The sequence below is a fragment of the Triturus cristatus genome, chromosome 11, assembly GCF_964204655.1.
Source record: "Triturus cristatus chromosome 11, aTriCri1.1, whole genome shotgun sequence".
Classification (NCBI taxonomy): domain Eukaryota; kingdom Metazoa; phylum Chordata; class Amphibia; order Caudata; family Salamandridae; genus Triturus; species Triturus cristatus.
In genome coordinates, this window is record NC_140594.1 from 228,801,347 (window position 1) to 228,824,765 (window position 23,419).

At 44.6% G+C, this 23,419-nt stretch overlaps 1 protein-coding gene across 2 annotated transcripts in view; it reads left to right on the top strand.

The window, feature by feature from the left end:
- The window catches only part of SGSM1 (small G protein signaling modulator 1), a 1,300,548-nt gene that overhangs the window by 1,061,721 nt on the left and 215,408 nt on the right, over positions 1-23,419 (top strand). For both annotated transcript variants that reach the window (XM_085636109.1, XM_085636110.1), the window contains one exon: positions 21,009-21,154. In XM_085636109.1, the coding sequence (XP_085492235.1) occupies positions 21,009-21,154 (146 nt within the window). The remainder of the gene's footprint in view (positions 1-21,008; positions 21,155-23,419) is intronic.

Genomic DNA, 23,419 nt, shown 5'->3' on the forward strand with positions numbered 1-23,419 from the left:
TGATGTCACTGACCATGTCATGAGTGATGTAATATGTGACGTCATCAGCAGTGCATTGCGGGCGCGCGAGTTATAGTTATCTGAACTAACTATAACGGGGGAATTTCATTGGTTTTTTACGAGTGAAATATCCACCTAACTATAACATGTGTGAAACCTATGGTTTTTAAAGTGAATATATATATATATATATATATATATTCCTAATATGCATCCCGTAACATAAATGCCTAGGGTGTATGTATGTGCTCTGCCAGAAACCCCCCTGGAGGGAAAGAATGTAGGTCCCCATTGTGGTCACAAGTTGGGCATTCCTTGTCAAGGGATCAGCCAACAGCTGGGCTTTCAGCTTGCAGTGACCTTGAAAATGACAGCAAGTGCTCCTCCGGCTCAAGCCGTAAATGCTTGTTTATTTATAACAGAAAGCATCCTTGCCCTGGGCCGATATTCTAATCAAGTCGTCAGTGTTTATGTGCTATAGATAGCTCTGTTGCTGCATGGGTGAAAATAAACAACTGCATTTGCACAATGTATGTATAGACCTTGTACGTGATGTTCAAGGTATCATGAAAATGTCTGTGAGAAGTTCATTAAGGTATCTTGATAGTGTTTTTGCGAAGTTGATTTTGTAAGCAAGTATAGTTTGATGGCCACTAATCCGCTCTTTCATGGATGCGAATGTGTGTCAAAAGTCATTTTGTGAAAGTAAAGGCAATTTAGGAAAAAAACAGTGTGCATGTAAAATGGTAGTGTTTCTTTCTAGGCCCAACTGGGACAAATGGCACCAGGTGGTGAATGCCCAGAACAACTGTAGTGTAGGAGTTAGGAAGTGGGAAGCCCAGCACACCTTTATTGTGGCCTAGAATTTCTTTCCAGTAGCTGGTAATGACAGAGCACAACAACCATATCTGTTGAAAATCTCTAGGAGCCAAATTACAGCGCCAGCAAAGATCAGATGTGGTGCGATAAATGGTGCAGAGGTTTGTCGACGTATAGTACCACCGTGTCCTCAATTTCAATGCTGTCTCGCGCTGTGGCTGTAGGGGGCCATAATACAGGATATCAGGCCCGGCCCAAGGCCGGTCTTTCCAAGCACTGCTCTGAGAAACACTCAACTAACCCTGTCAAAAGCCTTCTCATCAAGCGCGAGAAGGCAGGCAGGGATATTATGGTGATAAGATTTCTCCACCAAGTGGGCAATCCGATAGATGTTATCCGCCCCCCTGTCGATTACGGATGAAGCCAACCTGGTCGGGCTCAATCAATCCAGAGAGGTGTGACTCCATACAAATCTCAAAGATCTTGGTGGAAATCTTTGCATCCGTGTATAAAAGCGCAATAGGGTGATAGGAAGCGCAGAGAGAGGGGTCTTTTCCGTGTTTGGGGATTAGGGCAATCCCTGCTTCCGCCATCATCGGGGTGAGGCTTGTTTCAGAAGAGAAAGCAAGAGTAATAGTGGCCTCCAGAAGTTCAGTATGGTGCGAGTCAATAGGATTCCAGGCACAAAAGCTAACTTAGGAGTATATAAGCCAGTTCAGCAGTAGCCCAGCTCTCGTTTCCTGTCTTAGTCATAGCTATATGCGTACAAGCGTGCTGCTGGCTTAATTTGTGGGCTAGGAGTGCCCCCACTTAGTCCCCCCCTTCGTGCAAACATTGTTTCACAGCAAGCAGGGACCTCTCTGCTTTTTTCTTTCGATGTGTTTGCAGCTGGCCTTGTAACATGGCCAACTGTCTCTTACTGCGTCTGGAGGGGTGAATGGATCGAGGCGCTCCAGAGCTTTAATCTCCAAAATCAAACCTGCCTCCACCAATCTGGACACTCGCTCTCGCTCTCTCTCTGTCTCTCTCTCTCTGTCTCTCTCTCTCTCTCTCTCTCTCTCCCTCTCTCTCACCCCTATCTCTCTCTCCCCCTCCCCCTCTCTCTCGCTCTCCCCCTATCTCTCTCTCCCCCTATCGCTCTCTCCCCCTCTCTCTCTCCCCCTCTCTTTCTCTCTCCCTCTCTCTCTCTCCCTCTCTCTCCCTGCCTCCCTCCCACCCTCTCTCCCTCTCTCTCTCACTCCCTCTCTCTCCATCTCTCTCCCTCTCTCTCCCTGCCTCTCCCTGCCTCCCTCCCTCCCTCCCTCCCTCCCTCCCTCTATAGCAATGGAAGATATCACTCACCTGATAGTGGCTTTAAAACCATCCCAGAGGGTGTGGACCAGGGTCCCTGGAAGGTCATTGAGGTCGAATTAGTCCGTGATCCCTTTTTGGATCTCAGCCACATCCACCGGGTCTCTGAGAAGGTGCGAAGGGAATCGCCAGCCTGACTGGCCCCACCGTGAGCTCCCGTTCCTGTTCCACACAGTTTCAATATGAGCGTGATCAGAGATAGATATGCACGAGATGGTGACAGTTTCTAGCTCAGGGAGTGAGTGATATATGTGGGAGTATGATGTGTGTACGTGCGAGTAAAGGGAAAAGTCACGGGTGTCTGGGTGCCTGTAGAGCCATGCATCCGCTAGGCCCAGGTCCGTAAGATCTCTTTTGAGTATTGCAGACATCGCCCCTGTGCCCTAGAAGGAAGTAGCAGTACTGTCTAGCTCAAGGACTTATACCAAATTCAAGTCTCCACCCCTAGCTGTGACCACCCTCGTTAGTCAGGTGTTCCCGCAATAGTGTTCTAAGAAAAAGGTTTTGTGCCTGATTCGGGGTAAAGACATTAAGAAGCATGAATTGATGGGAAATCCGTTGAAGGCTAAGTTTCACCTAGCAACCATTAACATCCCGCACTGTATTCAGTATCTTAGTGCAGATGCCTGCCTTACACATGATGGTCACTCCTTAGTGGTGGTGTGTGCGCCGAAGTGTTGAGGGTATTTCGGGTGAAACATTCGAGGGGCATCCTCCCTCAGGAGGTGAGTCTCCTGGAGGAAGATGACCCCGGGGTCTTGCAAAAGGAGATATTGCCATACATTCTGTCTCTTATTAGGAAAATTCAATCCACTTGTATTGTGTGAAGGTAGCTTAGTGTGTTGTACGACAGCCATTGCGTGAAGGGTGTGATGTAATGATGGTGTTATCAGCTAAGCATGCAAGGGTGTTCCTGAGAGGAGCTTTAGAAACGGCACGAGGGAGCAAAACCTCCTGGGTTATAGGGCGCTGACCAAGGTAGGGTGGAGGGTGGAACTACTTCAACAGCTTGGGTATCTGTAGGGTCATGGAGGAAGATATAAGTGTTACTAGGGATTAGGTATGTGCAGTGCGTGCTCAGAGACAGCTGAGGATCCTCCCCCCGATGAAGCATTCAACCTGAAACAAAGAAAAGCTGCAGTGAACTGACAAATATCCTGAGGACTTATGTAACCAGCAAACAAATACGCTGGACACAACGTAGAAGTCACTCTCCAGAGGTGCGAATCGAGGAGGGATTTCAATCGGAAATGACCAACCATTGGACAGCAAGGTATACATTCCACTGCAGAGCAGGAAAGTCACCATGTTGATGTTGTCCTCCAATGGCTCCAGATCCCTGCAGCTAGCAGAGACCAGAACAAGAATCGATTAGGGAGAAGAAGTAGGCCAACTGAATGATCATGTTCCTTCAAGGCCAAAGAGATGCCCGGAGTGGGGGCACGGAGAGCTAGAAAGAGGAGGGTGCACCAGTGCAATATGCTCTCTCCAGTTCCAGGCTATTGGACAGAAACGCATGTGTCAGTCATGTCGGTGTATACTCCTGGAAGCTGTATACCGTGCTCATGAGGCTGAGGACATACTGGGTAAATTGACCATACTGTAGGTTTCCCAGGGTAGGCTATAAGAAAACAAAAGTCAAAGTCATAAAAGCTCATGGCCGATGGTGCTGGGAACGGTCGCTTTTCCTAGTCGCCGGGGTGCTGGATAATGTCCCCCTCTGTTTTCTGGGAGGCCGCAACTTTGCGGTTTTTATCAATGCAGCGGGCTGGCACGAAGGACCAAATAGGCTGTAAAGATTCAAGGAAGGTGGTGCAAGCGGGCGATGAGGCGATGTGGGTCTGTTTAGAGCTTGAGAAGTTTTTTGTCTTCGGCCAGGGAGTGGATGACTCCTCGCCTCCCCTCAAGTGAACATGATTGCGAATGGATGGCCCCATTGGTAACGAATGTTAAGCTCCCACAATTTGCCAGTAACTGACCGGTAGTCCCTGCGACTTCAGAGGATGACAGGGAAACAAGCCTGAAATAGCTGGATAGTGTGGCCACAGAAGATGAGATCTGCCTTGCTCCGCGGCCCTCTCAGAATGGCCTCTTTCTCAACTCAAAAATGTACCTCTGTCAGGATGGCTGGGACAGAATCTAATCTTCCTGCAGGTAAGGCCACACGATGGGCTCTATCCAGCGCTGGGGGAGAGACTTGTCGTCACAGCGGATGGTATTCAGGAACTCAGCAGTGATGCCATGATTTTGCTACCCTCTGCCCCTCTTTTGTACACCCCTGATGCGGATGTTCTTCTGTCGGCTTTTAGTTTTTAGGTCCTCCTGCTTCATTTGTAGTTCATTCTGCTGCTCCTCCAGTGCAGTCAACCTTCGCCAGAGAATTTCTTGGTCCTCTATATGAGCATTCATTGAGCTTTCCAGGGCATCCACTCGCCCTCCCATGTAAGTGACCTCACGCCGGATGTCCTAAATGCAGGATTTGAGATCTCTTTTGAGGGAGCCAATTTCAGTTTGGAGTTCCTGCAAGAAATGGTCCATGTAGGCCTGGGTGAACGGTATCGGTGGAGTGTCTCTGGCCGTACCAGAGAGCAGGCTAGACCATAGAATCCATGTCAGGAAAAGGCGCTTGGTTCCAAAGCGGGGTGACTGGATTGTCCCTGGCAGACCCAGCGGGTGTGTCTTTAACTGATTTGCCACAAGGCATGTTATCTGCTCGTGGAAAGTGTGGGGGCTTAGTAGATACCGCAGACCAGAGGTGCAGTCACCGACTCCCTGATGAGAACTATCCCAAGGCCAGAGGAGGAACTAGTGCCCAAAGAGATTGTGTGTTGAGTGCCTCCTAAGGGTCCAATGAAGCTGTGGTTACCAGTGAAAGCGCACCCAAGAGTATACAACGTATTCAGGTGCTATATAGGAGGATCCAGGGCCATTGCTCAGAGCCTGTTAGTTGGGTGGGTGATGGCTTCCATCCCTGATGGGGCCCCAGGGAAGTCCTGTCCAGGCAGTGCGTCAAAGGGGAGGGGGGTAGAGAAAACCTCAACAACCCAGCTTGGCTCACCACAGGTTCAGTAGCAGTTGAATTGGGAGGTCGGAGAGGTCGCCCCCCCACCTCACAGTTTGTTCCTTACCTCTGGCCCTGTGAGGGCCCCACTGCAGACAAGTTTGTTGGTCAGTCAAGCCAAAGAATCTCCCCAAAGCCTTCAACACAAGTGTAGGACTTGTGGGCCCAGAGTAGTCGCTGTAGACAGTTAATTTGAAGGTGTTGTAGGCTGCGGCAGTGCCCCTCCCCTAAAGGCTGCTTTGAGCACTAGACCGAGAACGCGCGGAGCAGGGGGGCTGCGAGTGGGTCAACACTTGTCTCCAAGGCCAGACACAAGCCAGAGGTCCCAAGGTGAGCCCCCTACTCCGTCTCACCAAGCAGGGACGTCGCTGGTGGCAACTTGACATGGTCCCTGTAGTAGACATATCACAATGCCCAGATGCTGCCAAACTCCGTATGCGGCGTCCGCATCTCCACAGTTCCTGTAGGAGCAGGTAGGAAAACAGCTAGGCCTGGCAAGGTAGTGTGGTTAGACCCACAATAGGATAGGGGCCTCTTGTTGATGCTGGCAGGATCTGGGGAGGAGCAGAGGACGAAATCATACACCCACTTTGCTAGAGCTATGTCACCAATGAACAGGGCCCCCAGAGCGAGGCAACTGACAGTCACAAGTCTGGGAGTAAGCAGAGGGCAGCGTCGCCACTGATCCGCTGCTTGATTTTCTTCCTCTTTGATGCCTGGGCCAGCCACGACACCATCCACCAGGTAGGCCCCAAGGAATCCCAAATAGGAAGCAGGGGGACATTTACCCGGCTTGCGCTTGCCACCTGAAGACTCACCAGAGTGGATTTAGAGGGTGAGGTCGTGGCAGCGCCAAGCCTGGTCAGCAGGCTATCTGTATGCCTCTGTCACGATAGATGATCCGGAGGCAGGCGCCATCTTTTCAGTTGTCATAGGGCAGCTGGGCTTGGCGGGATGCAAATGAAGGGGGCCCGCAAGCAGAAGCGTGTCCAGCACGTCCGATGACAGTGAGAGTCACCCCAGTGCTGGGAAGAGCAGAAGGTGGGCTCCATGCGGTCGCAAAATGTTGGGCCCTCACAATCAGCCGCACCTGCAGAAGGGAAGCGCCGCTAGGGAGCCCCAGGCACTAGAGGGGCAAAGAAGCCGACACGGGTGGTTCACCTCATGTTTTATTTCGAAAGCCGATCCCAGCAGGGGTGGCATCAGAAAAGACCAGATGGCTCGGAAGGCAGAGCAAAGGAGGCTGCCGCTGGTGGCCTGTGGTTATGCGGTTGGAGCTGCTTCTTTCATGCCCAATAGCCTTTCCTCAGAGGTGGGACACAGGAAGCAGGTGCCCCCACCGTTTCGGTGGCATGCAATCATGGCCCGATGCTTTTGGTATCTTAGGGAGGCAGCGGTAGTCCGAAGCTACAGCGGAGCATGTTTTACTCCATGAGCTCCTAAGCCACACCCGCTGGAACCTGGACTTTGTGCATACTGGCTAGAATGCCCTAGATCACTTGTGTCCAGTTTGCTTCTCTGGATAACATGATTTTTCATATGAAGATGTCGAGGATTTGCTAAAATGATAGTGCTGCTTTCAAGGCATTTAGACCAGATGGATACACCCAGTTACTTTAAAATTGTATTGTTGCAGGGAATCTGCTCAGGAACGGAACTAAGCTTTGGACCACAGAACATCAGCATGTAGGGACTGACTCACCATACCACCTTGGTATCTATGAACCAGAGTCTGGCTAACTATAGTTGTTCTCTTGTCTTCCTATCCTTTCCAGAGAAATGAGTTGGCACCCCAGAAAACACAACCCTCTCAACCCTCTCAGGGATCGCGGTAACAGGACACACCCTTTTGCTCTTTCACTCGTACTTGTTCACAATAAAATAAACAAGCAACACAAAGGAACTTTATAATTTTATTTAAACTATTGTGATCTAAGATGCTGTTTTTGCATCGCAAACAGAATACAAATGCATACCAAAAATATCATTAGCATGGTTATCAAACCATATATCATAAAAAGCCTTGTCATGTTATAAGACAGATAAGCCTAAATCTCCCCCCCCCCCTTTTCTACTGAGGCTGAATAATTATATATAGAAAATCTCTGGGATTAGTGACAGACACTGTACCTTAGCATATATAGGTGGATATTCTACATAGCAGTTGATTCAACACTCTTGCCCCAGGACCTTCGCTCATTGTGTGTTTTTCAGAACCCCTGTCCTTAGTTATATGACTAGATGTGTGTTCACAAACAACAGCTGCATTCTCTCGTTATGTCTAGGTGTTAGTGTCTGGCCAGAGAGAGTAACAAGGGGCACTGTTATCTGACCTTGTCAAGAATAAAACATGTAAACATGTGCAGGTTCTGTGTGAAAATACAACATGGCACAATAACAAGCGCACTATGTAGTAACGTGCAAAATGAAAGCAGCCTATAACTTGCACAATAAGGCTAACGTAGAAAAAAGTACAATGTGTAATGCAAGAAAAATACAACAGTACTTGGGCAACAAGATGGGCACTTCTAGTATGCAAGCATCCTCCAACAATTCCAATACTCCCAAAAGGTCAAAAAATACTCTTGACACCAAATATATCAATACTCCACCTCTGCCTAGAAAAGGTCTAGAGTTACAGATGTACCCTCCACAGTTATCAATGGTGTGACTTAAGGCACATTGATGTAAGAAAGTGTAATACAATTACGATAAAGTCTGTTTTTCCATTTACTTTGCCATTACTTTATTGAAAGTGAAATGGAGGTGGGTGGGTAAAATCACATTACTGTGACCCACATGAATAGGGGAGTGACTATGATTGGAAGAGTCCATTTTATCTTCCTATGAAAATAATCTAAGTTAGAGTTTATTGAGTAACAGGATAATTGCATCCAATGGCCACGTAGAATTTAACTTAATTTTGCATCCAAGGATAATGAAAGAACTTCAAATTCCTGTATAGTTCACTGGCACAAGAGTGCCCAAGCACCAAAACAAAAATGTTCTAAAGCAGTGCAAATTTATGCAGCTTCTCTGTCATTTGCTTGATTACATTTTATTGCACTATAGCAGTTGTACAGCGCTTACTGCCTTTATGTGGAATGCTGACAAACTTATCTGCTAGGTACCACATTATATCATGTAGGTGTGTGATTGGACATGTGTTGTCTTTTCATTAAACCTGCATTGAAAGTGTTTCCATGCCGTGATGATCACCGACGTGCAGCTATCGTGTTATGGGATACAACACTTTGCCTTGTGAGGAATAATAGTGCTTTTTTTATAGCTTGTGGAAGAACTGATTTGCTCTGCAGGTCTCATTATTATGCAAGGGGGGATTGTGAGCCTACTCAAGTTAAGAGGAGTCTACACCTCTCATAGATCCTTGGATTGATACATATGAACTATGTCTATGTTGGATCTTACTCATGAGGAGTGTCAGTGTAGTTTCTGTTATTTTGTTTGGCACTTATTTAGTAATATATGTGGTCCGATGCAATATAATTTGATATAACAGTATGTTTTTTGTTGTGTGTTTCTTGTCTTTGTTTGATAATATTGTTTTATCTTTTGACCAACTAGGAAGAAATCTATGAGCAAATCCTCCAGGAACCTTGTTAGATATTGCAGGAGGCCATGCTCTGTAAGATCTATGGATCCAGGGTGGTAACAGGTGTGAAGAAAAAGTGAGGGAGAATCAGAGAGTTCTACTTTTGACGATTGCCAGTATGAGACTCCAAGTAAAGAGATTTGCTTAGATGAACTGTTATAATTATCCTTTTGTTGTTGTTTGATGTTGGTGCTCAGAATATGTGACAATTCAGAATCTATTTAGAGTCATCTGATGACTATCAATGTGTGTCTAGGTGTCTTGAACTGGCCAAGTCTAGTTACTGAGGGAAGAAAAATTCCCCATCACTGATTCTTATACTTTGTGTACAAAATGCATTTTTTCTTTTCTAAATTGTGGAAATTAGAGGAGCTCATTGTTGGAGAGGATGTAGGTGGTGGTTAAAGAGTTGCCCTACATCAGGCAGATACTGGGAGAAGGGGATAACGGAGCTTAACAAAACATTTTGAATTGATATCCCAACAGATTTTATGGTAGTTAAGTAAGAGCTAGGGGTTGGGAGAGATGCCTAGACGAGAGAAGCTGACCTTTCTACCTAAGTGAGGTTAGGCTGACCCAGGGTGAGGGTGGGATGGGGAAATGTGGGTTATAAATGTTGTGTTCATTTTCTAAACTAAACTAAACTATGCACCACCCAGTTAGTTGTAAACATAAGTATGTGCATGGACAGACTGGCCATACTGGGCACCGGCCACTATACCGTTGGGCTGGTACCCTGCAGTCCGGTTATCCTTTATACCTTGGGGCACCCTCTGTTGCTCTCTCATTGCAAATATGTGTTCAAGCTTTTGGTGCTGCTATTCTTTTTGCTGTTATTCTGAGGGTCTGATGTGGCGCTGGGTCTAGTATTGGTGCAGTACTTCTGAATAACAGGTTCAAACACAAATACAAGCAAAATAAGTCGACTAGGCCGAAATGTGCCGTTTGTATACTAATAGCGCTTTGGTGGGCAGAGCTGAGTTTCAGAGGAGGAATGCCTGCTGCAAAAGAGCCTCTCTTCTCTATAATGCAGCTACTCTCCAATGGCTGAGGTCCACGCCACATGCACAGTGGTGTTGTCAATCACAATGTGGCGTCAGACCCTGCCAAGGGCAGTAAACATAAGTTGAAGCTGCCTGTAAAACTGGACCTATTACTTAGTCCACAAAGTAAGATAATGTAAATTATTTGAAAACGTTTGTGTGCATATATGTATGTCTGCATCTGTCCCACTCGGACAAACGCACTCTGACCTTATGAAGCTCCTGTAAGAATTGCGTCACATGGCTTGTCATTCCACACGCATTTGTGTATTTTTGTACCACAATAAAAAATCTTGATATGTTGAAAACAAATAACTGCAGACGGAGCACTTCACCTGTTGCTGCCAGTAAGACAGATTCTGATGTTCAGCAATCCGCAGGCAGGGACTGAGGGAAAAATAAAACATGTAACATTATGTATATACTTCATTGCTATTTTTTTAGGTTTACGGGGATGAATTATCAATCGCATCAATAGCTGTGTGTGTATGTTATAGTTGCACTGTGTGTGAGCCTTCACCCCTGGTAAGTTGATCCACATAGGACTTTCAGTTGAAATATACTGGGCTTTGAGGATATTTTGGAGGGCTGCTAGTCAGAGCTTCCAAACGGGGTCCTTGAGAGAGATGAAATGCCACATGATTCTACACTCAAAAAAAGTGTATTTACTGCACTGTGGCTCTATTGGAAAGAAGAATAACTTTTCTTAAAATGCTTTATTGCAAAAGACTTAATAGCTTCAAATAGCTTATACATGCCAGATGATGCCGTTAACTCAGTGACACTAATTTCATTTATCAGAGGAATGGAAGGCTGAGCCTCCACTGCAATAATGTTTTAATTTGTGGACATTTAGTTTACAAAAGATCTCTGCATCCCATTGATTTTCTTTATCATAATAATAGGTAGTTGTATGTTTGTTTTTAAATCCAGAGGAAGACAGAAAGGGTAATAATGGCATTAGTTCCTCCTGTTTGCGTGGTCAGTGAAAAGGTCTACTGTTCCTAAATGTACATTGGCTGCTGGGATGAGATGGATTAAATTCCAAAATTAATGCATGTCTCAGGGCTGAAGTTAAGAATAATGGAAACATAGTTGTAAAATCTCTGTAGAAAAGGTTTTTAGGTCTTGCCTAGGCAGCGCATGCTCTGTGTCTTTGAGACATGCTGTATCTCCTTTGTGGGCTTAAAGCACGCCCATCGTCTTTCATTGGTTCCTTTGTGTGCCCTTCTGAAATTCTCGATTATCAGTGTTGCATTGGCTGTATTTGTCTGCCCTTCTGTTTTTGCTTCCCCTCCATGGCAACTGGCCCTATTACATGTGCTTGTTCCCTCCTGTCTATTTAGGTTGGTTTAGGTGCCCTATTTTTCTTTCTTCTCTGCTCATGTGTTGAAATGTGGTGTTTTTGTTCTTTTGGAGTGAAATGTGCTTGACACTCAGCTGACAGAAGGTAGCATGTTATGCATGTGTAAACAAACTTTGTTGGATGCCGCCTCCCTTTTAACTACACACCAGCTTGCATTTTCACCAGTGGGTGTTTTATTATTTTAATTTGGAGGCCGCTACCTTTTAAGTACACAACTGCTTTCTTTTTCACCATCGTGGTTTTTATTATTTTAACTGGAGGCGCTGCCTTTTGAGTACACGCCGGCTTTCATTTTCGCCATTGCGGATTTCGTTATTTTAATTTGGAAGCTAACCGCCTTTTGACTACAAGCCCGCTTCCATATATACCATCGCAGGTTTCATTATTTTAATTTGGAGGCCGTGCACCTTTTAACCCCATGCCCGTTTGTTGCAGCTCTTTCTCGCTCTCTTTCATTTGCCCCCCCCCTTTATAAAGGCTTTATCAACGTCACCATCTCATCACCATTTTGGATTTGTAAAGTGTAGCTTATACAAGAGCAAGGCGTTTTGAATGACTGCTGCCAGTAGCCATGCAACGGGCGCTTTATAATTATATTCACGACGAAAATTGAAGCTATAATTTCCATACAGCATTAGGGTTTTGTGAAAATAACGTTTAAAAAAATACTTTTTGGTGTTTTACTTTAAGAATATGTAAAGTTCTGTCATACCGTAATATGCCCCTTGAAAATGGCCGATGCGATGATTCCATTCATCCCCTGTTGATTTGCGGCTCCGATACTACACTTACTCCAACAGAAGTAGTTTGTGGGCAGGTAGCTAAGGGTTTTGGCAGTTGTGTTGCTGGAGTGTCCTGAACATGCCAGATACCGGCTCCTGCAGCCGTGCAGGAGCCTGGGATAACAAAGGCAGAACCCGAAATACAGGACTTTAACGCGGAAGGTGAGACTAGGTGAACAAAATTCTTGCTGTTTCTTGAGAAACTTGTGCCATAAGGAAACAGGGAGCACCTGCAATTGCAAACCGACACACTTTTTCTTGTAATATAGTGAGTGAAGCAAGTTTCTATGCAAAGCATCTGCCGCACTTGTCAGGAGAATGCTAAACACGGGAATAGACTCTTGCAGTGCATGAATGTCAACGTGCACAGAGTAATGAGCTATAAAGCACAGTACAGAGGACACACCACTTCTATACCTCAGGGAACTTTTTTTTCAATTTGTACTTTGCGCCAACTAGCCTGGTTACATTACATGACTTGTCCAGAATCACAGGGTTTTGACCGAAAGCCAGGACTTGTTTGAAACGTCTTGTTAACTCGCACTTGCACTCACCCTCCCTTCCTCCCATCCTGTTTTCCACACCCAGCCAATTAGCAAAGCCAATCACTTGTTAAATATATTTGTTCAGCTTTTCCACTTTTCTGTTGCCCGTTTGCCTTTGTTTGTCTGTGTATTTGTTTTCTATTTCTCTTTTGGCTGTCTTCTTTTTTTCCCCATTTCTTTCTATGTATTTTCTCTCGTGGTGTTCTTCCTCTACTAAGCTCTGCATCTTATTTCTGTGTGTATTCGTCTGCTTCTTTTTTATATTTTGTTCTATGTACTGTGCCTCACATCTTTACTTTTACTTTCTGGCCTCCCTTCTTCTATTGTTCTCGTTTTTCAGTAGCAGGCAGTCCACGCCTTCTGTCCTAAACTCGAACTCATTTGGGCTGCAAGCCACTTTAGGCTAGTTAATCCTCTTCCCTGTCCTACACACAATACCAGAGTAAATATACAGAATACTTGTCGAGCAGCTCAGCTGTGCTCAGTGACTCTGAGCATGTCATAACTAAATCCCAGAGTCTTGTAACAAACAATGCTAATGTTGCTTTTGCACACATTCTGGCTAACTTCTTTGTGGTCATGGCGAAAGATATTTATCTCTGTGTATAGATTATACTTGACGACAATAACCACTGAAACAAGCATTTGCAATGCCATAGGTGTCGCATTTGTGAAAGTTAGAGCTATTGTCGCTGTAAATGATAATGTTTTTTAATTGTTTTTTGTTCGCAGTGGAGTGATTATTTAAAAGAAAAAAAGTGTTCCAAAGCCATGCATGCGCATTTGAGTTGTCGGACAAATTGTTTGCCTTGCATTTAAAATGGGGTACTGGAGGCAACACTTCATGTACCAGAATGCAACATGGGAACTAGAAACTACACCCTTAACCCAAAAGAACGTGGTTTCTGTTTTCTTTTGTGTGCAGGCACAGCAGGTAACTGTGCACTAACATACACGCAGTGTGCATACAGAGAAATCATAGTTTACAGACATAGCACACATGAAGAGGGCAAACAGAATACAGAGATCACCCTGTTCCCCTTCTCTAGGCATAGATGCATCATGCCAACGAATAACGCAGAGTACAAGACATAATGATTATGGCATGCACCCAGAGCAATCGGCGCATAAACACTCACACAGGAGACTGCATGTACAGCAGTCACAAAAGGCGCGCATACACACAGTACATATGCGGTATGACTAACAGATGACGGAGTGAATACACACAAAAACACATGCAGAATGTATTCCAATAGAGTAAACCCGGCCAGTAATCACAACTGCTGCATTACATCTATCAATGGCCAGCGCAGGCGCTTACTTGTTTGAGCCATGCAAATTACTGTCTCCGTGGTGGCATGGAGCTGGGCAAATCACGCTGAAGAAAAGAAATGTGCAGTCGCCGTTGTTAAAGCTGAAGCGTGGAGTGAAGCAGGACCACCAGCCATACCAGCTTTGCCATGACAAGTCAGCGTGGAGAGGGCCGAAAAGCCTGTGCAAGCGAGCGACCTCTGCAAAGTTTCATGATTAGTGCATGGGTGGGGGTCGGTGTAGGGGAGCGGGATGGGGTCAGATGGGGAGAGATGGGGGCTGTGAAATGGGAGAGGCATCGGGATGAGTGACTGAAAGACTGAGATAGAGTTTGGATAGCCAGCAGAAGAAAAGAAAGTTGCGGCTGTCATTGTTGAAGCCAAAGTGTGGCGTGCCGGACTGTTTGAAAAAAACATAAGAGAAAGCACCGTGTGCCACGCTGTTTAAAAAAAACAATATTAGGTTGTGTGCAGAATCAGAACAGCTGCATGAGAGCTATTGATGATTAGCGGAGGCACTTACTTTTTTATGCCATGCTAATGACTGTCTCTGTGGTGGCATGGAGGTGAGCGAGCTGCACAGAAGAAAACAGCAAGCACAAGCGCACGCGCCTCGCACGGCAGCAGGGGGAGGGGGAGAGAGGAGGGGGCCTGCGCGATTCACTGGCAGGAGCGAGCGGCTGGCGCCGTGATAATTGATAACATATGGCGCCAGCCGCTCGCTCCCGCAAGTGAATCTCCAGACGTTCACGCGTTACCATTGTAGGCAATGGAACGCGTGCACGTTTTTGGCTGAAAAGCCGAAGCGATCGCTAAAGGTCTCTTTGCCTATGCGGCGCATGCGCGCTGCGTAGGCGAGACCTAAATACTAACTTTGGGGTTTGGAGCAGCGTGCTGACCTGCATAGAGGGCTTAAGCGCCTCTTCAGAGAAGGTGCGCGTGACATGAATATATGTAACATGCGTTTCTTCCACTTTTTATTTCCCCCCAAAATTATACAAATCTTAGATCTGGAAATCTGCTGGCAAAATAATTGCTGCGCCGTAGACGAACCTTGAACTGAATGAAGAATGTAGTGGGTTCTTATGTCGCTCCCTCACTACATTGCATTGTTGACCTAAAAACTAACTTTGGGGTTTGGAGCAGCGTGCTGACCTGCATAGAGGGCTTAAGCGCCTCTTCAGAGAAGGTGCGTGTGACATGAATATATGTAACATGCGTTTCTTCCACTTTTTATTTCCCCCCAAAATTATACAAATCTTAGATCTAGAAATCTGCTGGCAAAATAATTACTGCGCCGTAGACGAACCTTGAACTGAATGAAGAATGTAGTGGGTTCTTACGTCGCTCCCTCACTACATTGCATTGTTTTTGAACAATTACATTGCAACTCCGAATGGTGAGATGGGTGGATATTACTGTTGCAAGATACTCCTAGCTCAGTACTCCTTTGTTTTGCTTTAGAAGCTGCTTTTATAAGAAAACATTTCAGAGAGAAACAGAAATGTAAAGTTTAATTTTGGATGTCAGTTTTTCTACGTAAAATTGCACCTTAAAAGTGGCAATCTGTAAGTTCAGTAGGAATGTATGAGAAAATAATGGATTTCCTGAGAAGGCTCAATTTGCAGAACATCAGAAACTCCCACACATCTCACTTCAGGGGCAATGGGCAGGGCGCTGGCACATCATTCCAGGCAGTCTCTGTTAGTCAGACATCCCTTCTGCTGAAGGAATCTCACCTCTGGGTTCTGAAAGGCCCTGGCTAATCAATAAGACATTTAAGAAGTGAACGGGCTGCTGTCAGACCCTCTTCGAGGAACCCTTGGGGATATTTATTGCTCTGTACTCATGTGTTGCATCACGACCTGCTTCATAGACTGCATTTCAAAACAAGAGATGCATCTTTACTCTGATTTCAGTTATTGGGCAAGTGATGTAGGGTATTCATTTATTTTCTATTTTGAAAGTGGCATGGCTTATTCATTAGCAACCCCTATCATGCTAGCCAGGAAAGATAAAGGTTGCGTAATTACATTTATCATGAGTCGTTTTTATCCTTCGGGGAATCTGTGCACTAGTCTTAGTAATAATGCATATTAATAATGATAATAATTTGTAATAATAATAATTTGTGCCCGAGAATAAAAAAAAGAAAGCAAAACATTGGCCTTCGAAGAATAAATATTGTGCATCGCTCTATCTTGTTTTTTATAGGAATGCAACTAGTGCAATGCATGTCCAGTACTGAAAATGTTAAACTAAATGGAATGTTTCAGGATTTCATTCTGTCTGTGATCCTGAGGCTGGACCCAGTCCACCAGTGCCACACTAATTTGGATGTTGATTGACATAGATTGAGGTTTGCCATGAAAGAGATAATTTCAGCGATCCTCTGCAGACTTAATCTGTTTTAGTCCAAAAGGAAATTTTATAAAATTGCATCCTGTGTAGCTTGTAATGGAATAACATGTTTGCATTGCATTTTTTTAAATGTTTGAGCTGTAGTGTTTCGTGGCGCACGCACATGATCACAATGCCGGCCACGCCTTTTATAATGAACAGAGCATTTATTTAATATCTCTTCATGGCCCTGAAGCCTTTCGATAACTTTTATTTCTTAAACCCATATTTCTGGGTTGTTTCATTTCAGCCATCTGTATGCAAGTCTCCAGACACAGTTACTAAATTAAGTTCATAGTGAAAGGGAAGTGTTTCTTACTTCTTCCACATACTTTCACAGAGAGTAAAGGCCTTGCCCTTTTTTGGTAGTTTCATTTTCAGCTGCTCTTAATCCGTTCTCTTGAGATCACTGCTGCACAATGAATGAAAGTGTTCTTTTCGACATTATTTTCCGTCTTTAATGCTTAACAATTGATTAGCAATATGCAATGTTTTATGTCTCAATTTTGGTTTTGTTACAGCTTTCTCCTTCAGTGGGTTTTTATATTGCTGGCGTGAACGAACGTGTTTTAAATTGAGTCTACTTAAAAAACAAAAGTGTAGATTTTCGTTTACATTGGCACATATGCTCACACCGTACAACCGTACTACTTCTGGAAATACTAGTCATTGGGACTCTTGATAGAGGTCCCAACCGAAGAGCTCACAGATGCATACTAATCGCAGGACATAGACATTTTACAGTCTGTTACCGGGTGTGCGATTCCCCCTCTTTGGAAGTGTAGGTCTGCTTCTTCACTACTTTAATTGATAAAGTATGCCTTACCGCGCCGCTTTAGAACACCACCACACATAAGTATTTGCGAAGTGAACATTGCCCTTAAAGGTATCTTGGCGCTAAATACCAAGGGGGTCATTAGGATGGCGGGCGGACTAAAGTCCGCCTGCCACCCTAGCGGTAACGGGACCGCCCGCCTCCCATGCGGCGGTCCCGCCACCCTGATTATGATGCGACCGCCACCGTGGCGGTCGCATCTGGCGATTTAACATTGCGGCGGCTGCTGCTGGCTGCAGCACCCGCCACAATATGAAATGGCCATGTTGTGCATTTTCCTGCACAACGTGGCAGGCACTGCTCTGTGCCTGCCACCTTGTGCTGGGAAATGGAGGGGGGTTCCATGGGTACCCCCCCAGTGCACAGCTGACCCCCCCCCCCCCCCCCAAAGACAGTCTCCGCCTGCCTTTAAAAAGACAGGTGGAGAGGTCCATTGTAATCACTACACCGCCGCATTGATTGCCAGGTTCCGGGTTCTGCAAGGTGGGCGGAAAAGGACCGCCTTGTGGAACCAAGGAGGTCAGTCTTTCCGACCGCTGCGGAACAATAGTGATTCCCACCACTATCATAATATGGCGGTGGGTAAATCACCCTTTGATGGCGGGCGGATCGCCACTGCCGAGCCGGTGGTGGCGATCTGCCTGCCATCGTAATCAGCCCCTAGGTGTTGATTGGTACCCAACTCAAAGGTACACAATTTACTGACCTGAGAAAGACGAAAGGCTGAGTGGACCCTGCCAACTTTCAACCTTCTGACCATGAGGTCAAACATTCCCTCAATGCAAACTTTGTTTTTGTGAACTGGTATGCATGCGCTTTATGACTCCGTTTACAAAGATCTTTACTTTTTTAATGAAATTTTAAAGTGCTGATAATGTGCACCATGAATTAATTTCAAGCGTCCGCTGAGAATGCTGCAGAAAGTATTGCTAATAACTTTAGGCAGGACCACTGGAATTATGATGGGCAGGAGGTCCAGATTATTTAGTAAGGTTGACTAAATTGTGTGCTAGGAGAGGCAAATTATGTAATATAATGCGGCACATTTTGTAATGGCGTTACCTTCATAAATATGTCATGTTTTTTCAGGTGAACATTGTCTTGCCAAACATTTCAGTCAATGAATACCAGTTTATTTTCAAAATACAGCAATATTCAAATTGAAGTTAACCAGTCAACTTTTGCAGAGAGCCTTCTACTACTCAGCAGCATGTGTCGCTGTGATATTAGTAATTTTTTATCCATTTGAGCTAGAAACTATTTTTTTGTTAACATATGAAAATTCTGTGGCAGATGATGGGAGATGCAGCAGATTCATAACCATGCAGAAAGCACTGCAGCCACAGAATTGCATAATTCAGTTAAAGTAAATGTTTTGATATAATCTTTGTTTTGCATTTTTGTAATTACTAATATCTTTCTTTTTATAGCCAACACACTCCTCCACCCTCCTCACAGATAATATTTTCAAGTTTTAAGTGGCATTTTATCCTTTACCCTAAATGCTGTTTGTCACTCAATTTCAAACAGTACATCTATCAAACTTTCTTTAGCATTTACTTTACATACCTTCATGGCTGTAAAGCTTTGCACTCTTTGGTACTTTCACTGTGTACAGATTCACTTACTGTGCTGCTTCATAACATTCTATACATGTTTGTAAGGAGCATGTTTGACCTGAGGGGTCGCTTGGCACTAAAAACCAGATGTGTATTGTTCCCCAAGCCAAGAGTCTAATTTAATTGACCCTAAAGGAATGAAAGGCTGAGTAGACCTAGCAGAATCAGAACCTGTGATTATGAGGTCCAAAACAAGTCTCTGCATGGAAGCATTCTTCACTTTGTTCTATCCTGCGAACACTGGGTATTCCTAGTACATCAGTCCAACTTCCTACCTGACAAATTGTTTGTATGAAGTATCTTGGACAGAGTCCACTTCTGATTCTCTCCCACACCATCATGGTGTCTCGAAGTACTCTTCTTGTTGGCCCGCTCCCTTTCCTTATCTAGCCTTATCCTTTGTGTGCTCTGTATTGTAATTTCTGCGCTGGTCACTTTCAGCTCCCTTTTCATTTGGCCTCCTTCTGTAGTCCGTCTTCATCTGTCAGAAATACATCATTGAATGTCTGCCCACTCCTTCCAGCTTTGCACATCGAAAAATAAGATAACCTTTCCCCTTGTACGCTACATGCTGGTTCTCCTCCTTCCTCTGTATTTTTCCCACCACCATATCTACCTTAGTCTACCTCATTGCATTACCTTGTTTTTATTGTTGATCCATCTTTCTTTCTCAAAGCACACCTCTTCTGTTGGTCATTCTTGCTGGCTTACTCATACACGCTTTAAAAAATGTGCACATTTCCTGCTTTAAAGCCACTACATTTCACATTTCTGCTAGGTTTCCACTGGTGTGTTGAAGTGTTTGATCTTGGAACTATTTTTCTTCCCTGCTCATGTTGAACGTGTATGTTTTGTTTGCAGCTCCTTGTTTGGATCTGAAATTGAAGAGACGATTGTGCGTTTCTGACATTTTTGGGTGAAAGTCTTGTTTTAATCATGTGAATTTGTGCACAATGAAAGGCCACCTTTGTTTGTAATTATATTTCTTCATTGTTAAACTTGGTAACACAAAACACGCAAATACACTCCAAACCATGCCATATAATTTCAGTCAGCATAACTTCACTCAATGCCACACACTTCCATACCTCAAAATTCAACTCTACACATTTACATTCCACACCACATAATTTGACAACAAATCAATAATTTCAACAACACAACACAATTGCACAACACACTATATACATCCAATCCACAACGCAAAATTCCCTATAATGCCACATTCAACAGCACATCACATAATTAAACGCCACTAAATACCACTCCACAACACAAAATACCATTCCAAGTAATTACACTCCATGACACACAATCACACTCCACATAATTCCAGTACCCTCAATACCACATAATTACTATCCACATAATTCCACTGTACACCATGCCATATAATTCCACTCCACACCATACAATTTCACCACGCACAATTCCACAACCAACCATTCCAATCCAACCCTCATAATTTCACTCCACACCACATACATCCACTCCACAACAAATCAAAGCACATTGTCATTTACAACACCAGTAGCTCTAACTCCCACAAACGTGAGACCTATTGCATTGCAAATGCTTGTTCTTCGAGGGACCAAGGAAAAGGAGATGGGAAAGAGAAAGGGGCGGGAGGCAAAGGACGAAGGTGGAAGTAAACACTAGGGGTGCAGAATGAGAGAGCCATAATAAGAAAACAAAGGAGCAGAAATAAGAGCGGTGAAGGGAAATAGAAGCATTATTATGAGAGAAACGTAGTGGAGGGGACATTTAGAGTAAGTGGAGCAGAAAAAGGGAAATGAGACGAAGACCAGATGAAAGGAAGAATACATTGGAAAACGAACGCAGGATAAAAGACAATGCATGATCAAAAGACCTTGTTAAATGCGCCGTTTTTTAACCTTCCAAAACTATTCTCCCCAGTTCCAATCTAGCGGAGTTCGAGCCGGTTTGCTCGTTATGTCTATTATAGGCGCTGGTGTGACACAATTTGCCTGGGCTGCATTTGGTCCCTAATCCGGCCAAAATATCAAAAACATTGAATACAGATTAACCTAAATTGTAGAAAATACTTCCTATTGTAGTTTTTACTGAGTTCTGTTTTAAAAATGTCGACTTCAGCTGCTTAATCTCAAAATGCGCAACTGCAATTGATTTTAGTTTAGTTATGATGAGTGCATACGAGAAGCAGATATTGAAAATGACATTTCCAGTGGACATTCTGCAGGTTACAACTTTAATGGTTTCTGTTACTTTTTTGTTGTCCAGGGCTGGCATACTGCAGGCATCTTTCTACTGTGAGAACCCATTTATCTGCTTTAGTTAACCACATGATTGTATCTCCTGAGATGGCGGCGGATGAACATTTGGGACTAACTGCAGACGTTTGGCAAAAGTATTTGTTGGATAGTGAGGTATGAAGTTGTACTTCTCAGGAGTCGTCTGATTCATTTATTATAAACATATATTTAAATTGATTTTAATGTCTTGTCTCTTTACATTTATACAATCTATTTACTTATTTTTACAGTGGTCTTATGTGAAATCCACCGAAAATATTTACATAAAGAATATTGTTACGAGTCGGTTTAAGATTAATATATTCCAAACTGTACATATAGGACATCTTCACAACCATATTGAGGTTATTCAGTCCAGTCACATGGCTTTGCAAGTATCTTGGCAGTTCCCCTAGCATTGTTTGAGCAGGTGTCTCAAACAATCTTCTTCATCCAACATTTGTTTTTCTTGCCTCGTAAACACTGTTTTCCCCACTGTATCGATCAGCGACTGAGGTTAAGACAAAATTAGCCTCAGTAAACGTAAACACTGTTTTCCCCACTGTATCGATCAGCGACTGAGGTTAAGACAAAATTAGCCTCAGTAAAAATAAAATTTCAAACACCCATACACACTGAACTACTAATAGGAGGGCTTTTTTGTCCACCCATCCTGTTGCAAAAGTTGCTCTTTTGCCTGCAGCTTAACACGGAAATGCCATGGCAGATTGGGGAGTCCGGCCCTGCTTCCGTGCTTCCTCCCCATCTATGTGGTCCACCATTTCATCGCCATCATAGTTATCTCCCCTCACAACGGTCTGTGCATACCTTCTGTAGTTTAGTTCACAACTTTCCTTTGATCTCTTTTCTTTCAACTCAGGCGCCACTTCCTTTCTTCTATCGTAGCCCACAAATAAGTGTAATTTAATATCATTCATTTTGTGTTATTTCCTGGACTATGCGTTGTTGGCTTTATCTAATATTTACTGGTGCACTTCGCATCCTGTTATTTCTTTTTTCATCTGATCCTGCACTGCTGCCTTACCTGTGAACGTGTACCTGTTTGAGGTCTAGGACCAAACCTAACTGTAGGAAAGTGTCCCTTTTTGCATGTTTGCCCCTGCCACTTTTTGCCTGATATCTCATGCACTTTGACTGAGTGTGCACTGGGTCCCTGCCAATCAGGTTACCAGTGCCTGTATCCTTTCCCTAAACTGTACCTTTGTTCCACAATTGGCACACCTCTGGCTCATATGAATGGCCCTTGTAAAAGGTACCAGAGAGGGTCTCTAAGGGCTGCAGCATGTATTATGCCACCCTCAGAGACCCTTCACAAAACACATACAAACTGCCATTGCAGACTGTGTGTTATGATGCAGACAAAACTTAAGAGTCGGCATGGCACACATCCATGTGTGCCATGCCCACTAACCACTGACAGTGGCATTGATAAGTCACCCCTCTAGCAGGCCTCACAGCCCTAAGGCAGGGTGCACTATACCACAAGTGAGGGCACAGCTGCATGAACAGTGTGCCCCTACAGTGTCTGTGCCATTCACAGACATTGTAAGTGTAGTGGAGTCATATTGAGTACAGGGGCTGGGAGTTTGTCATTACGAACTCCAAAGCTCCATGATGGCTTTATTGAATGCTAAGGAGTTTGGTATTGAACTCCTAAGAATATTAAAGCCACACTGATGCCAGTGTTGGATTTATTACAAAATGCACTCAGAGGACAACTCAGAGATGCCGCCAGGAAAAACGACCAACTACCTCGTGTCCAGCTGACTGGTATGCACCAGGCTGCCACACAGACACATATTTCTGACCCCCTGAGGTGGGAGCCCTTGTGGGTCAGAGACAAAGGCTGCTTGAGATGGAAGTGCTTCACACCTACCCCCAAGCAGGAAGAGCATTCAGGGCGATGAGCCTCAAAGGTTTCCTGCCCTTTTATATGCTAGCCAGGGCCTCTTGAGATGCCAGCTTCCTTGACCAAGCCCCCCTTTTGGCAGTAAGGTCAGCGGTAAAATGAGTAGTCAGGAGAGGTGTGTCCCCTGTCTATCAGGACAACCCCTAAGGTGCCCTGGACCGAGGTGAACCCCTCCTTAGAAAATCCTCAATCTTCAATGGAAGGATTTGACCCAATCATGTTAGGGGGATGACCCCGGCCCCAAAGGGATGGGACATTCTATGTATGTAGTCACCCTAAAGGCAAATAGCCCATTGTGCACCATCTGCCTGTACCTGTAACACCCCTAAATTCTGTATTTAGGGGCACCCCTGAACCTTGATCCTCAGATTCGACAAACCAAAGAAGATGGAAGAAGATCGCTGCAAGACCAGGAACTGGTTCGATAACTGGACCTGCTGTCCTTCCAGAAACCCAGCAAGGCCTCCAAG